The sequence below is a fragment of the Cygnus olor genome, chromosome 1, assembly GCF_009769625.2.
Source record: "Cygnus olor isolate bCygOlo1 chromosome 1, bCygOlo1.pri.v2, whole genome shotgun sequence".
Taxonomy (NCBI): domain Eukaryota; kingdom Metazoa; phylum Chordata; class Aves; order Anseriformes; family Anatidae; genus Cygnus; species Cygnus olor.
In genome coordinates this window covers 110,107,237-110,125,085 of record NC_049169.1, presented here as the reverse complement: position 1 = coordinate 110,125,085, position 17,849 = coordinate 110,107,237, and the positions used below count along the sequence as shown (strand labels likewise).

The 17,849-nt window shown below is 38.4% G+C and overlaps 1 protein-coding gene and 1 long non-coding RNA gene across 4 annotated transcripts; one reads left to right on the top strand and one right to left on the bottom strand.

Annotated features, from left to right (window-relative positions):
* Positions 1-98: 98 nt before the first annotated feature.
* On the bottom strand, positions 99-4,624 carry N6AMT1 (N-6 adenine-specific DNA methyltransferase 1). 2 transcript variants are annotated; one of them, XM_040576520.1, is made up of 6 exons: positions 4,407-4,624; positions 3,619-3,705; positions 2,887-2,977; positions 2,068-2,151; positions 1,214-1,355; positions 99-527 (listed from the first exon to the last, which is right to left on the bottom strand). In XM_040576520.1, exons 1-6 carry the CDS (start codon positions 4,538-4,540, stop codon positions 418-420), a joined length of 648 nt encoding a protein of 215 aa, XP_040432454.1. In that variant the 5' UTR covers positions 4,541-4,624; the 3' UTR covers positions 99-417. The 2 variants fall into 2 exon arrangements, with proteins under 2 accessions (XP_040432454.1, XP_040432462.1); XM_040576528.1 differs by lacking the exon at positions 3,619-3,705 and having other exon boundaries at positions 4,407-4,590.
* Positions 4,539-17,203, top strand: LOC121079385. 2 transcript variants are annotated; one of them, XR_005825006.1, is made up of 5 exons: positions 4,539-4,996; positions 8,263-8,665; positions 10,620-10,815; positions 11,902-12,019; positions 12,828-17,203. It is a non-coding gene; the product is annotated as an uncharacterized LOC121079385 (long non-coding RNA). The 2 variants fall into 2 exon arrangements; XR_005825003.1 differs by lacking the exon at positions 4,539-4,996 and having other exon boundaries at positions 8,004-8,665.
* The last annotated feature ends 646 nt before the right edge of the window (positions 17,204-17,849 follow it).

Here is a 17,849-nt window from a genome sequence, read left to right as displayed (position 1 = left end):
CATACTACACCAAAATGAGTCACACCAAATATTTAAACCCAGCACAGGTACAGAGTAACTATTAAAACAGGTAGCATTATATCAAGTATAGCATTATATCAAGTACATTCTTTTAATAAGCAACAAAGACAAATATACAAATTCTTATTTACAGAGGGAAAAAGTGGTGAAGTGGAAAATGTGATGGGGTAGGGTATTTCACAGTTCACCTGCAACTGTCCTGTGGAAAGCCAGAGGACAGCTGTACCTCTGACAGCAGGTAAAAGCTGGTTGACCTCTAGAATAAAAACAGTCTTGATCAGTTTCACTGCAGTAGTCAGGAAGTGAGGATACACCTTAAGAGTGTGAGAAATGATTTGACAGCTTCAATGGTCTGTATTCAACTTCCTGTACGCCTGGTATATGTAGTAAGAACAGTTATCCAGGTTTCCTAAATTTGAGGATGGTAAGCATCTCTTGTCCTGCTTGTCTGGAAAGCGCTCGTGTGCCTTCTAAGCCGTGTTTCTTCATTGTTTCCAGAATTTCATCTGTAATTGAAAGCACAGTGTTACAATAAAGTTCATATAGCTATAAAAGGCAATGCTAAAGTGTCTGCAAAATATACAGTGCAAAGATTATAATTTGTCATTTTACTCTTTCAGACAGTAATTTTTTATGCAAAGTAGTCTTCCATCTGGAAGAAATAAAGTTTATGTTACACTAACTGTGGTTCAGTATTTTGGTATTATAACAATGAAAAGTTCATTTATGAAGCTAATTTGTAGGAAAAAACTGAAATTCATAACACCTTCTCCCAAAAGCTGCCTAATCAATCAAAACAGTGAAAGAATAATCACTGTCCTTGCAACCACCTCATAATGTACAACCTATTAAGCATTAGATCAGGAGGAGCAATTCTGAATCTCTACGCAGGTCAGAAATAAATGACATTTCCAACTGAAGGCTTTTTTTTTTTACCTATAAGTTTACAACACTATTCTCTTTTGTAAGAAAGGGTTGGACAGGCTTCATTACCTAGTTCAGAAGATTTCAGACTTTGAAACTGTCAATCTTAAGTAATACAGTATTGCCACATTAGATTAAAATTACATTGGGTACTTGTTTGCTCATGTTTACTGAGGTCTGATAACCTCCAGAACATTGCTGTGATCAACAATTTGATGAATAGTGTTAAATCTAGTTTGGCACAGAAGGGTCAAAGGAGAGCGATGACCTGGATTATTTTCTTTAATTGTGACCAAGTAGAATAATCCTCTTGGTGAAAGCAAGTCTGCCACTAGTGGAAAAACTCGATCCATTACTTCTCTGCCCCTTTTGCCACCAGCCCAGGATGTCTCTATTCCATGGCTTTTCACCTAGGAAGAATGAAAGCAAAGACCATCTTACTCAATACAGAATAATACGAGTGTTGGTAGAAGAGAAACATCATCATGATCTCTGCCTTTGGGCATCTGCCATTAGAACTCTGATAACTTTGATTCGGCAGATTGGTTTATAAAGCAAAATTCCTTCAGAACTACTCCTTGCAAGATGAATGCATTGGTTTTGTTTCAAGTTCTATTTATAACGTTTAATTGAAAGAGATGCATTTTGTCACATGCTTTACATGTATTTTCTTGTAATCTCGTATGATCTCATTTGCCAAGTGAAAGGTGGCCAGTGAACCCTTTGACTCTTTCAGAATCAGACTCATAAACACAGAGTCTGAGGAAGCAGAGGAAAAACAAAAATGCTAAGATATTTTTATAGAAGGTTTTCAGTGGAAAATGCATGTCTAACAAGTCTTGATGGAGAAACTACCTCCAGCAATCTTTATTCCCATGTAGTGTTACTATCAGTTCTAATAAATCATTTTCACTAAAACAGTTGTTACAACTTGTACAGTTATTGACTGGTTCCACAAAACCATTTACTATTTTGAAACAAACAAAGAGCCTACACTGCAAATTAAGAAAAGGTAATTGAACAACTACAAGCTGAGTATTTGTACCACAGCTTATTTGATTTGCCATCTCCTCTGACAGCAGAACTATTCTTATTGTGGATTTTAAATCTATTTTTTCTTACCTCTTCAGAGGGTGTTACCACATATGGAGGATTAAAGAGCAGTAGATCAACCTTCCCATTTAATCTTGGTGACAATCCGTTGACCTACAGATGAAATTAATAACAAGGAATCATTATTTACATTTTTTTAAAAATAGTTACATAGTCCTGGATATCTTTCTATTAATTTAAATTGCCACACAGACCAACCTAAAAAAAAACAACAACAACAACAAAAAAAAAAGTGTGGCATTAAGTTGCAAAACACTTAAGCATTCATCAGGTAATAATGGAAATCAGACCTACAGATGACCTGGGAGTAACCAGAAAGTATTTAAGAAGTTTCTTTAAATTCTGAATAGTTAGTTTTATATATGACAGTAATCTAAATTTGAAGCCTATCTTCTGTTATGCAGCTACATCACCATTCTAGAAAACAAGCTATTTATCCATCTGTCTATGCTGCATGAGTCCAGTAATACTGGATTAGTTAAAAGTACATGTAGATCCTTGTCTACTTTTTTTTCTTCTTGAGTGCAATGCACTGTCAACTTTGGTTTGGTTCCAAACACTTCAGCCTGACTCAGGAGCTTTCTAAGCGCAAGAGAAACTGAACAATTTAAACAGTCTTAAGACAACGTTACATGAAATGTAGAAGAGCGAGAGAGACATATTGCAGACACAAAGGTATTATTTTATTCTTGCCCTTTGGTCTTTCATCATTTTTTCATCTGTCCTTATCAAGAGAATATTTGTTTTGGACTTTATGGTTACTTTTCAGTACCTCTAAAAAGCAAAATGAAAATTATGAAGAAGGTATTACTGAAACATCTGTCTTACCAAGTCAGTAATGACTGGCTGAAGGTGAACATTGTTGAGCAGAGCTGTCTCCAGGGTGCAGTAAGCTGCCATCGGATTGATATCTGTACATCTTAAATAAAAATATTAGAAAATGTAAGTTAACGACTACTCATTCTGGAAGTTTAACACTGCAAACTATATGCTAGCTAACACAATCTCAGTGAATACCCTTTACTTTGCAAGTAATAGCAAAAAACAGCCAGGAAAATACAATGTATCAGCAGTTATACCACTCAACACCGCCCTGGAAATTCTTTAATGACTGTCTGAAACCTGAAGTATGTGAAAATAAACATTTAACAGGATGTTTACCTTTTCAATGCCAGCTCTGTGTAAGTAGACATGCATACAGTCACAAACAAAATTCAGTTACTGCCAACAATCAGGTAAGTAATATGTCATCAAAACTCAGTAAGATTACTCAGTGGCTAAAATTTAGGATTCAACATGGAAAACACAAGTGTAAGCTCAGCAATTTGTCTAAGAAGTGGAAAAATTGAGTTTAACCACACCACTGCTTACTTGTTACAGAACCTGAAGGAAATAGTTTAGGCTCCTTTCACTTTGATTTTTTTGTATCTGTAGAACTGAGCTAGCATTTCTTTGTGAAAAGTATAACTTTTGACTGTAAAATGGAAAAATATGTATTTTGAGGACAAAGTGTTCTTTATTATTGCATGCAACAGTTTAAGTAAGTGTTGTTATACTTACATGTAGAGTGCACTGGATCCAATAATGGAAGCTAGAAATGTTGAAACCACACCGGATCCAGACCCTATTTCAAGGCAGATGTCAATTCTAAAGACAGAAAATTCTGGGTGAGTGTTTTTGCACCATATAAAAGCATCTACAACACACAGAGAATTATTCTTGACAGCGTGATGAAACCTGCTGCCAAAGTGCCCTTCTCCCAAACATGCTGAAATACTCGCTGATCACAAGGCCCTCAAAGCCCACCTCGTGTGGTCTGCTTCATAATGACTGCCAGCTCTACTTGTGCCTATATAACTAATTCCTGTTTATCACAGGGCAATTTGGGAAACATGCAAGTTTCCCTGTGCCTAATATTAAAGTTTCCATTAACTACACCATGTCAACAGCACAGGCTGCATTTCTGCAGCACCTATTACAGATTTACTGCAGCACAGAATCACAGAATGGGCAGGGTTGGAAAGGAAGGACCTCTGAAGATCACCTGGTCCAACCCCTCTGCTGAGCAGGGTCACCTAGAGCACGTTGCACAGGATGGCATCCAGGAGGACTTTGAACATCTCCAGAGAAGGAGACTCCACGGCCTCTCTGGGCAGCCTGTGCCAGCGCTCTGCCACCCTCACAGCAAAGAAGTGCCCCCTCCACCGCCACGACTGAACTCCAGGCCCCGCCCCCTCCATCAGCCCCGCCCCCTCCCTCAGGCCCCTCCCTCAGGCCCCCTCCCTCAGGCTCCGCCCCCTCCCTCCCATTGGCTGCCCCGCCCCCCCAGCGCTTCCCGCCGCGGCTACCCGGCGTCCCGCAAGCGCGCCGCGTCGCGCTCCAGCGCGTCGAGCAGCAGGAAGGTGTCCTCGGCCGGCGCGTACACCTCCCCGAACCGCCCCACGTGCTCGTACCGCGGCGTGGGGAGCGCGGGGCCCGCCATCGGCGCGCATGCGCCGACCCGCCCGGACGGCCCTGAGGAGGCGGATGGGAGAGGGGGCGGGGAGCCACCCGGAGCGCCGCCGGAACAGCCAATGGGAGGGCGGCGGCGGCTTCGCCCCGCCCCTAGCGCGGGGGCGGTGGCCGTTGGGCACGCCTCAACGGCCGGGGTGGTCACGTGGCCTCGGCGCCTCAGGGGGCGCGGGGGGAGGAGCCGTGCCCGCTTGTCAGGGCCATGGCTGCGGGTCAGGCGTGTGGAGTACCTCAGTAACGTTACAGTGTTCTGTGGCCCGCCTTCGGCACCGCAAAATCAGCAGCCTGCTCGTTACCCTCAGACTCAGTGCTTTCTCAGGCAGCCAACGGAACTTATGGGGAGTCATAATTAGTATATTAGCAGTACACACAAAGCAGCGTGGTCAGACGGTACTGGGCATCTCTCCTGTGTGTCCCCTCTGTGGGGGTAAATCAATGCAATCAGCCAGAAATCCATAACCAGAGATCCAATGTTGAGTTTATAATTCAAGGATCATTTTTGTCCTAGCACAGAAATGAAATCATCAGGCTTTATCTTAGACTTTAGATTCCTTACACCACTGCCTAGCACAAAATGCCAGGTCTGAAAATTCAAAAGTTCAAGCAACTTCAGTTTTCAGAGTAAATTTATTCCCGGACCTGACCTTTTAATTTAAAATGTTCTTTTCACTTTATTACTGAAAGGGATGTTAGGCATTGGAATAGGCTACCCAGGGATGTGGTTGAGTCACCATCCCTGGAGGTCTTTAAAAGACGTTTAGATGTAGAGCTTAGTGATATGGTTTGGTGGAGGACTTGTTAGTGTTAGGTCAGAGGTTAGACTCGGTGATCTTGGAGGTCTCTTCCAACCTAGATGATTCTGTGATTCTTTGATTCATTCCCCCTAAAAATACATTTATGAAATATTGTCATAACCCATCCCAACCTTCATTTTGCCAACAAAATTAACTGTTGTTGCCTCCTAGTTTATCTCCCAGTCGTGCTCTGTCCCAAATTCATTCTGGTAAATTATTCCTTCTTTCAACATGGTGTCTGCAGATAGGCTAAATAAGATCCTAGCCTACAAGAAAATACTAATAGCTTCCTTTCAGTGGAAAGTCCTGGACTGATGCACAGTAAAATGATCATATTTGTGTCAAAATGGAACATTTTAACAGAGATTAATGCTGACCTGTTTCTTCTTTTTAATTTCTCTTCATCAGCGGAGAAACGCGTACTGCTTCAAGGAGCAGTAATGAGTAGGAGCCTGACTGGAGACAATAATGGGGTTTTTAATGCAACAGGAAATTCGGTAGATACTCTTTTGTTTCATCCATCTTCCCAACGATTTGCTTCTGCTCCAGAAGAACAAGTAGTTATAAAACATATTAAGTTTGCATAAAATTCCGTTACTTCGACAAAATCATGTTAAGCGACAGAATTTTGCACTCTGTCCTTATTAGGGAAATTAATTCTTTGGATATATATCTTTTTTAATCTCTACAGGTGGTCAGGCTTTGGAGTGCAGTAGAAGGAATGACTTCACCATCTTCAGCTGTACGAATTGTTGGTTTTGGCTGTTTCATAGTTCATGAAAACTGGTTAATTATTATTGTTTGTTTTAATACTTATAAGTCCTTCTGGGTGAATTTTATAAAACATTTATTTTTATTGCTTGTATAACTACCTAAAATGTTTTTCTTGGTAGACAACTATACTGTTTTTGCCAAAACAGATTCTATTTCAATTTGGGGAAATTGTTGGAAAGTTAATAGTCCCATTTTCAATGGTGCCCGTGCCATGTTATTAAACTAAGTTTTATGGAGATGAAAAATTGTTCTTGACAGGAATCATAACCATTTGTTTACCCTAACTGAGCTGTATGGCCCTGTCCCATTTGGAATTCAGTGCTGATTCTCTCACACAGCGAGGTTTAACCCATAACTTCCTGTCAGCCCTCAGAGACCTCCGTCATAAACTTCTCAAACATTTCATGGCTGCTTCTGGCCCTCTGTGTCCTGGAAAAAGATGTAGACCGGTGCCGGACCTATGAATACTCTTTTTTTTCTGTGCACATGAGGCAGTGGTGCCAGCAGGAACACTGCAATGAGAGAGCTGCTAAGAGTGATCTGGAAGAAACCGCTTTACCTATGGAGTTACCTATGGAGTCCAGCAGGCAACTACATCGTAAAACCTCTTTTGTAAACTGAGCAAATGCCTTCATAGAAGTAGCCAGGTTTCTTACAGTCAGTATTCCTAGTGAAAGGCTGTTACAACACTTCAGTGCCGTAATGATTAGAAACCTTGTAATTTTCAGCCTTAATGTGGTGGTGATAGGCTTTATACTCATTTTTCTGGCAACTGTGTCAGCTTAAACAGGTCCTTTCACAGTTTTTGTTTGATGGATTAGTAGATGAAGAAAGGCTCTGATCAGCCTTTGTTTCGCTTCACTATGTAAGACGTGCTCTTAAAAGTTTCCTGTCATAAGACATTCTCTTCATTTCTCTTACCATGTTTTCAGTCTTTCTGCCTGTGGATTCAAGTCTGACTTAACCCTGAATGTGACTTCTACAAAACATTCCCAGTAATGCCCTAGTGGTGCTTTGCAAAATGCACTGGTTTCTTTATCTGTCCCAGAACACCACAGGATCACGTTTGCATTCTCCTCACAAAAGTGGTTTCTTACCATTTTGTGCTCATCTGTTTTTCCTTAGGCTTTTCCTCAATGGTTTCCAAATATAAAGTTGACTATAAAGTGAGAATTCTGTAGCATTTTATTATTTTTACTAGTCCGCTCTGCATGTCTGTTGCTCGTGTTCTGGCCATCTTGCTCCTGGGGGCGTTGTCTCCTGACTTCATGCCCTTATCAGAGTGGTGGCAAGGATAACAATAAAAACACTAAGTAAATTCAGCCCCAAGACCGATCTTTCAGGAAGCCACCTTTAGCAACTTCTTTTTAACTTGATACTGCCCCTTTTCAATATGATGTATAAGTAGCTCATCTGTATTCAGTTCCTTGTTCACTTCACGTTTCCTCTGCCAATACCATCATCTCCAGCTTAGTGTATACTTTTCCACATAACACCACATCAAAAGTTGAATGGAAGTCTGAGTAGCTTCATTGTGTTTCATTTTTATTACTTAAAAATGGAGACAGACACTGCAGTAATGTAGCAAGATGTACTGCCATTGCCATCATAGCCAAAATCATCACCTGTCCTCTTGTTTTTAATCTCTATCCCAGCTTAGTGGTACAGAGGTCCCGCTTCTTTCTTTCTTGTCTTTTTGAAGATGTGTGCAAAACTTTTTTGCTCTATTTTTTAATATCTTCATTAAGACTATTTCAAATTGATTTTAACAATTATTGTACATGGTATTTTCTAGCTTTTAAGGCGTAGCTTTTTACTTATCAATCTTTCTTTTTCTTTTTATTTTCTCTTACTTTTTGACACTGCATATTAATAATATCTTACTTGAGACAATTATTTAACCAATTAAGCATATTCCTACACATATACATTCCCAAGACTTGGGATAATTATTGTTTTTTCCCCCCCCAAATTACATTTGCCTTTCTAATTGCATTACTGAGTTCCCTGGCCATACCAAAGGCCAAACTCTGGAGTTTATACTCCAAGTAATCTTCTCCACAGATACTGTTACATGAGTCAGTGTTGTTTTTTATATACTGCTCTTTCTTTTGTATTTCTGCAGTGAGTAGATTGAATCTTTGTTCACGTCCTTGCTTCCCTACTGACTGATGAAAATTCTTGCCCTTACATCATGACATTGCTTCAATACACCGTGGCATGGTAATGTTTAATCACAGCTGTGGAATTTCTAAACGTGCTAAGAAAGGTCCAGAGATGACATACTAGAGAGTAAGAATGATGGATACTTGTTTGTAGCCCTTCCTGAAAAAATCCCAGAGTGCATACTAAACTTAACAAACCAATTACAAACTATTATATTGAAGGAATTACATCACTCATCATTGAAATGCAGCTACCTCAGGGAGAAGGCAGAAAATATTTTAATAGTGTACAGAAGTATTTCAACACTTCAGGAGAGAAAATGAATAATACCATAATCAACTGAGCAGAAAGAGAAGGTTTAGGTAAGTAGTCATATATAATTATTTTAACTGGATTTAAGCCAGAAATCAAGGAAAAACCTTCTGCTAATGCAAAACAAACAAACAAACAAAACCTCGGGATTTTGAAGTCACAAGTTATCAAGTCCTTTGATTTACATTACATCTTAAAATACAACACTTCAAGCAGTAGAGTTGCAGTGGAGCTTTCTTTTATAACTGAGTTACCAGCGTTGCCTCCTTTAGAGGTTAGGAATGATGTTTGATCTCCCCAGGAGACAGATTGGCTACTTCAGCTATTTTAAGCGTATTTCTGCCCCTGCCCCCCCCCCCCCCCCCCCCCCCCTTTTTTTTTCTCCTTTTTAGATTGTTAGTTTTGAAAGAAAAACAAGACTAAAGATGTTTTGTAGAACTGGTATCTAAAAAACAAACCAGCAAGATAAGAAATTCACTTGCTTCCTGCCTGCCAAATAGTAAGGTGCTTGATCATGATTGGCAATTTAGCCATTGCCTTCTTATTTTGTCTCTCAGGACCCTGAATGGAGAATTCAGAAAGAAAATGGGAAAATAATGTGCAGTTACATGTCAATATATTCATATTCCTTCATGATTATTATAAAAGAATGGAAGTCTTTTTAAAACAGTTAAAAATAACATGGGTTACTCTAGCCCCCATGTTAGTCTGTCAGTAGTAATCATGGTAGTCTAAAAAGCAACTAGTATTCCTTGTACATTTTTATCTAGAATCACCACCTACAGGAAGATTAAGAGGTTCATTTAGCATCTCTTGCAAATAGCAAAACTGTAATGCGGTCATGCTCAGTAGGCAAGGAATTTACCAAAGAAATAGCAGTTTTGAATGTATGCATACATAAAACAGACTTTTAAATTACATTATAAATGAAATGTGTACATCCGTAAGGACCAATGTGACACGGGAGAAAAACATACCTGCTAGAAGGTTATTTCTTCTAAGGCTGTATACAATAGAAAAAAATCTTTTAGGCTACATATTCAGCAAGCACATTTCAGAGTGAATTAGTTGTCACTCTTCAGATCAGTTGCTGTCGTGGAGAAATCAGTGAAAATCTGTTTAACAAATGCAAGAAATTAGCATTTAACAAAGCTAATATATGTGCATAAGAATAGCTTAGGTTAGAATAGGACAGAAAAGAAAATCAGAAATATTGTTATACTATTATATATTGGTGTTTGTATATATGCACACATATATAGTATGTATGTAATTATATATATACACATGTATGTTATCTGATGTATATCTATACATATATAACATTGTGTATTTTTGTAAAGAAGCTCATAAATTGATGGAAAGCTGTTGAAGCTAGGGAAGAACTGACTTTCTGAAGAATAGATTAGGATGCGTGAGAAGGGAAGAGTAAGAATAAAATGTGATTGAAGCTTATAAAACTGGATGCTGAAAATACATTGCAGAGACTGAAGAAATAGGAACTTTATGTGAGTTCTCAGGAACCCATAAAACTCATAAGAAAGACTTTTTTTCTCACGTAATTAAATAATAGAACTAATTTTCAAAATATGTACTTGAAGCCAATATTTGGAAGCAATTTATTTAACGAACAGGTATTTAAGACACCAACCCTTTTGCTTCAAGGCTTGCAGCCATCCACAAATGGTTATTTAGAATAAGATATATTAAACAGCCAGGTTATTAGAAAAATATGCACAATTATGCACTTAGCTTTGATTCTGATGGGGTTATTCTACATTAAGAATGACTACTGAGAGTTGTTTATACAGAACGAACATTTTCTGATGATTTGACGAAGGAGGTTGCACCAGGAATGTTGGGAGAAACTCACTGGGCAAGGTGATTCAATTTGAACTGAGTTATCTTAGCTATCCTAAATTATTCTTGGTTATCCAAAGGACATCCAAACATTGCGAGAAAGTTTGAAGTGATATTTTTTAATCTTGCTCTTTTTGTTAAAAGGCTTTTGATTACCAGATGAAGGAGTGACTTTAGTGGGGGAGGAGGTCTCTGGTCCCACCTTCTGCCCTGAGCTGACCCAGCTCTGGAAGCAGACCAGGCTGCTCAGGGTGTTCACCAGGCCGGTCTTGAAACCCTCTGAAGATGGAGCCTGGACAACCTCACTGGCAACCCGCTCCACTACCTGACTCTCCTCAGGGTGACAGCTTTTTTCCTTATACCCAGCTCAAGCCTCTCTTGTTTTAACCTGTGGCCATTGCTTTTCATCCTCCCAGCACAGAACTGGTCCCCCCAGTTAGCTGTCATCTAAAAACTTGCTTGGGTGTCCTTTATTATACAACACACTTGTTAAAACATAAGGGAAATACCCACCCTGTAGAAAATTGTACTTTCCTCTGGCTGATACTGCTGGTACTGATTGCATTGACACCGATCTTAGATTAACAGGCTGCGATTCTTGTATTTCTGAATGTCATGTGTCTTTTTATCTTTTTGTTTGGATACATTATGAACATTTTGCCAGCACGGTCTTATCCATATTATTTTCTGGACAATGTTAATGTGTTCAGATAGTCAGCACGACTGTTATGAAACAACACAAAATCTGCATGTAATTACATTTTGGGTGGTAGTTTTCCCTGTGTGTATTTTAATATGAAAATCTAATAAAGAGATATTAAAAAGGATTTTCATTTCAAAACAACCTTGAAATGTCTTTCATAATGACTCCATTAGACTAATGATTCAAAAGGGGGAGTTTAGACAGCTGTCTACCAAAATTCTGAGTGTTGATATAGCAAGCTTAATAGGTACTAGATAAAACATTTCATCAGGCACATCAGAGGAAAGATTTTCTTGAGGGTTATGTAAATAAAACATCTTGACAGACCATAGGAAAAAAATTAATGTGCAAAATATATGTTGTCTCTATAGCTGTACATACTGTAGACAGTTGATGAGTATTCATATAAAGCTATTTTAGTAGAAACATTTGTGAAGTCACATGTTCAGTCAAAAAAAGAATCAGAATTTGGCCCATAATGAAGGACTTCATCACAGCACAATGCAATCAAGACAAGATTGCCACTAAAATATTCTAACTTAATGCTAAGGGCTATGGATTTGACTCCACACTTGCGATAGCTTTCTATAGAAACAAACATCTGCTAGCACTTTATAAGTTATGACACAATCCTGTATTTCATGGATTTTGCAGGTTTTCAATTAACCTTACATTTATTTAAACACATTTCCCTTTTTTTTTTTAATTATTATTATTTTTAAGGAAAAGTAAAAGGATAAGACAAAAAAAATGACAGAAGGAAGAAACTAATATATATTGTGGGAAGGAGCCTGAAGATTAGCTTCTTTCTGGCTGAAAGAGCCTGATCTGCAGTCAAAATGTGAGATATAAGGAATGGGGGTGTTTTTTTTTTTTTTTTTGGGGGGGGGGTGTGTGGTTTGTAAGGTTGTATAATGTAATATTTTCATTGGACTGCACTCAAATTGGGTCTTCATCCAGCAACAACAGTCTCCTTAAGCTGTCCTTTTTTTTTTCACATGCACACCTGTTAATATATTTTAAAGGAAATGCTAAAAATATGTTACTGACATGTTATGTCTCTACTTGTAAGAATAAATGAGGTGATTTAGAATTGTATTAAAAATCTTCAAGGTGCCTGGCTGGTAAGCCACGCTCTAAAGCATTGCATATTGACCTCATCTGGAAACTGGATGTAGCCGACCAAGAAAAATGGCTGCAACTGATCCTTGTCACTCCTGCTGTCTTTGTGTAGCACGTTACACCTTGGCTTTGGTCTTTCACTGTGTAGCTAACATTTGTAAGAAATGTTGGAAAGCATTTTGTGGTCTATGGTGAGTTGGGTCAAATGCAGTCAAAGCTCTGCAGGTCTGTGCCTATTGCACAGTTGCTTGTAAACTTGAGGGACTAAACTCAAAGCCCCATTTGGTCCCTTTCAACAGGGAATCTCCAGCTGGGAGAAAAGAGGAAAATAAGAGTGGGGATTTAAAATTGCAAAGGCTGAGAAGTTGAAAAGGAACTTACAGGGACAAATTTTCTAGCAAGAGGAAACATTTTAAAACGCTAGGCAAACTCCACATTGAAACAGGGAAATAATTATTTGCTTTAGAAAGATCCAAATATTTTTTTGTATGGTATAAGATAAATGACAGTTTGTTTTCTTTTTGCAGAGTCTTTTTGTGTGTTCTTCAACTGCCACCTATATCGTTAATAAATCAGAATGTGCCAGGAGAGAGGCATTTAGGCACATTTGATCTCCTAGGGTACCTTTGTTGCCTAAAGACAAGGCCTGGCAACATCTGCTTTTTGGAGACTTATTTCCAGAAAGCATGGGGAAAGTTTGCACTCCTGAAGCAGGACACTGAGGCCAACAGCAGAGCTGATGGCTGCATCCTACCTAATCGAGGGGAATTTAAAGACTTCTAAGCCCACCAGATGTGCACAGACATACAAATTAGATGAGTATCTATAAAGATGATACAGAAAATGATACAGAAATGGCAGTGTTAATTTATATGCTAGGCTACCATAAATGCAAATGTGAATAGTAGTTGTACATCAAAATTGCCATTACTTTTTTCACCTAAAGGGTGTAGTGCACATCTTGAAGTAAATGTTCCCTAAATTATAGACACTCTGTAGTTATCTATAATACCCTCACTTTACAAAGAACAGTTTTTTGAAACATCACTTTCAAAACTCTAATAAATTTAAACAGATGTTCAATCAAACAAAAGTTTTGAGAGATGTTAATAAGCTCTATGAGATAAAATTAGGGATGGGAAACAAAGCCTGTAAATGGATACATAAACAAGCTCACTATTTAATAGGTCTATAACAATTGCACATCGAAGAAGAGCGTTATAAATCCCTTCTGCCTGTCATAGCTCAGTACGTACGTTAAAGAAGCCAAGACTAATCAAACTCTGAAAGATGGGCCGGTGGTCTGATTACCTAATTCACCTGACTATAATTAATTTTTCTAAAATATCCTAGACATTACAGTTAAAACTATCAAATAAAAATCCACTTGGCCACATTTTTTTCATTTACAGCTTAAAATAACAATACTGACCTTGGTGTGAGGTAAATTCTTGAGATTAATGACCAGCTTGGGTTAATGATCCTTGGCTGTTCTGCTGACCTTCATCTCCTCCCAGCCAGTCATTAATTCTCAGGAAATTTACTGCACCTTGATTGTTATTACTTACATAGCCCACATGTAAACCTCAGGAACTGTGAGTGAAGTACCACTTACATATTTGCCATGGAACTCTTACAGCAGAAAAGAAAGCAAAAACAGCTTCCAAACTTCTAAGAAGCAGAATGACAAAGCATATGACTTTGGTCAAAGTTAATAAGAACCTTGCATTCATTGTGTGCTGTTTTCTCTGTATGAGTCCTGGAGCAATTATTGAAAAATACTAGTGTAGCATTTGGCATCGACTGTTTAGTTCAGGCATTTTTAAAACAGCTATCAAGTTTGTATTTAGAGGCTAATGTAGTTCTTCAAAGTACCATTCATTCTTCTTTCACTGGAAATAGTGCAAACCAGAACGATGCATTTATAAGCGTATAAAATGAGTAAGAAGGATTTCAGGTATTTGCTCCTCACTTATTTTTCCCTGTCCACCTGTCACATAGTTAACACCTGCACTTAGCTACAGTTTATAGATGGAGGTTTTGAGGCAGAGAGAAGATATGATTTGCCTAAGACCTTACAAATATCCCCATATGGAGTTATAATTGGAAGATTAGATTTTTTCTAGTTAATGCTGAAGCAAGTGTTCATTCCTGATGACCATTTTGCCCTTTCTCTCTGTGCTAAGGATTGTGTTCCTGATGACAGCATGAAAAACTGAGATGCCTTTCCTAGCATGAAGGACATCAGAGTTCCAGGTTTAGTAACAAACAGGAAGAAAAAAAAAGTGATACAACATTCCTTTCTAGAGCTTCTTGAATGGGCGGTTCTGGAAAACAAGGAAACAAGCAAAACCCAAAACCATTGCAGCTGAACTTGAAGACATAAATACTTCATGATGTCAAAAGCCTTCCCCTTAGATTTGGATCTAGCTATGCTTCCTTTTCCCCCAAGAAATGAACCCACTGCTCCTGCGGTGGAGGTGACACAGCCAAGCCCAGTGGTGTCACAAGCCTGATGACTGTGCCCAGGAAGCCCGAGCACGGCCCCTGCCACTGCATCCTTCTGCTGCTGGCACAGAGATATAGTTGGGAAAGAAGTGAAGTAGCCCCAGGCTGTGTGCCTCCTGCTGAAACAGCTTGTAAATAGATACCTGTGTGCAATGCAGTGTGGCAGGTAAGGATAAACATGAAATTTATCCTGCTGCTAATGCCACAGTAAGAAGTCATGCCTGGGGAGGGAGGCTTGTTCTCCATCTACAAGCATCTCTGTGGCAGGAAAAGCAGGAAAAAAACAAATTCCACAGTCATCAGCTGGCTGTGAACGCATGTATCTGGTAGCAGTCAGGGGCCAGGTGTGGTATGGGCCACTGCAGCTGGGATAGTTATGGGCTCCCTGCAGGCCTTTTGAAGCTGGCTACTCTGCACTGGGAGCCAATGAGGCAGCCATTGGAATAGGAAAAACAACAACAACAAACACCTGTGTTCTTAACCCTTAGGTATTACTGGTATGTTTGTAAATGGTTTTGCAAAGGAGACAGAATCTTATTCAATTTGTAATTGCATATCAACTTACATTATCTTCCATTCTTTTTGCCTTTCTCGTTTCATTTGTCTACCTAACTAGGCCCTGCATTGCTTACCAGCAGTGTTCTGGCTAAAGAAAACTGGATGAGAAGATGTGGAGAACAGTGGTACTTTAACCAGCTAGAAAGATAACCTTTGAAAGACATTTTTTTCCCCCATAAGCAATTGATTTCAATGTCTTCCCAGCACTCCTAGGTCTGCCAGTCTGAAAACAAAACAAAAAACCAAAGCTAGGAGTAGAAATAAACCAGCTACTAAATGTTTTATTTCCACTGTAGTTTCTGGCTCTGTGCAGATGTGGACTTAGCAAGCAAAGGAGTGGTTTTCCCAAGAGAAGCAAAAGCATCAAAATGCAGTTACTTTATAAGGACTGTTGTTACAGCAAAAATATTTTTTAATGAGAAGGAGAAGTCTTATTTCTTCACACACTATATATAACTTTATAAACCCTTCCTTTGAACTATTTGCATGCAACATAAGCTGCATCCAAAGTTAACATTTTATTAAAAGTTTCCCTTCCATGTTTTCATAATACACAACTTAAAACCATATGACTTTTCTCAAGGTCTAGGAGAACTTTACTGAGATAAAATGAGAAGAACTTCAGAAGTTAGTCAAAAGTCTGATTTTAGTGCAGATGTAGTTCCTTGTAATGGACTGGAAGAAAGAAGGGAAAAGATCAAGAACTGACAGAGTTTATTTCTGCAGGCCCTGTGACCTGATGAGGTAAGGACAAAAATCTTCCATCAGTGGCAAGATGTTCAGAAAAAGAGATGGATTCTACTAAGGATGTGTTTTCTGAGGACAGCAGTGGATGCTGGTGGGTCAGCTATGTGGCAGCTGGTTGCCGTAACAAGGGATGAGAGGCTGAAGATCTGCAGGAGTCAGACAGCCTGGCTGCTGGAAAAAGGAGGAGTGAGTGGATGAATGAAGGAAGGAATAGACAAATAGATACACTCCATCTCAAATAAACTGCAGCACCATTACAGTATACCAAACAGCTTGATGCACATACTGGATTACCAGCTAAAATGCAGATTTTCTTTCAGGGAGACTGAAATAACTTACTTAAGAAAACATGCAAGTAGCAAACCTTAGTTGTCTCATCTGTTCCATAACATAAAGAGAAATGTTTTTTCTCCATATCTTTTTTTTGACCTTATGACATTTCACTAACATAAAGTTTATCTAAAAATTCTTTTTATTTTCAAATATTTTTTTGATGTCACACTGAGATTGTAATATGAATAACATTTTCAGAAATGTCAGTGATACAGACAATAAACATTAGTGACTTCTCTAAAAGTCAAAATTATGCATGACTTGTCACCTTTTCAATGCTTTTCCATCTCTGTCCCAATATCCCATATCTGAAGCAAACGTACTCAAATATTTGGTCATTAATTAATAGCAGCTAGCTTGAAAAGACTTCTAGAAATGAAGAGCTATTTAGACAAGCAGACGATGTACTATATACTTTTGGTTTCACAACAAAGATTTCTTTCTTTCCTCCTTGCAGAAAAGGAATATGTGAATGAAGAGCTTTGGTTACTAAATACATGCAACATAGATACATTTATTACTGGCAGAAGTAGCTCAGTGCCAACTGACATTTTCCAAAGTCCTTACTTACAAAGTCTTACTTAAAGGACTGTTTTGTGTAATTATGCATTAATGGCAGCAATTTGATGATGTTTATTAAAAGTACATTAAAGGAAGAAGATGCAGAAGATAGAATAACTGTGGTTTTAATAGACTAAAAAACAAACAATCCAATATATTTTCCCACGAGAAAATACAGTAAATGATCATGCAATTAGACAACAAATATACATAGTGTTAGGACATTGAATTAAAATTGCCTAGATGAAATTAAATTTTATATACCTTAACTTTTGAATGCTTCACTTCATAACCTTAATTTTATTTTAGTGTAGTTAAATTGCATAATGCAAATTATAAGGAAGAGAAGAAATTTAAAGGAAGAAGAAGGTGTGTGTATATAAGTTACTATTTGTGTGTGTGTGTGTATATATATATATATGTAAATTACAAAGATCACCAAAAACCTGCCATAAAGGTAATGGATATCCCTGCACTAGCAGTAGTTAGTCTGAAGATCTTCATGTTGATATTTTTCTTCTTTGTTACTAGTAATGTTTTACCGCTTCTGAAAGCCTGCTCCAAACAGTACAGATAGATTTCATATTCTCCCTATTATCATCTTGTTTATTATGCTTTGCTGCTGAGGAATTCACAGAATGAGAGAGCAAAAATATGGCAGGAAAGAAGATACAAAGGAATAAAAGAGAATCTCCCCTGACATCTGAGCGTTAAAGCTGCATTAACACTAGCAATTTATTCTGGAACTGTAGTGTGTTTTTACAATGATCTGATTGCCTCCATTTTACCATGCATTGATGCAGCTTGTGGAGAGGTTTCAGTATGTATGAATGGGCATCACT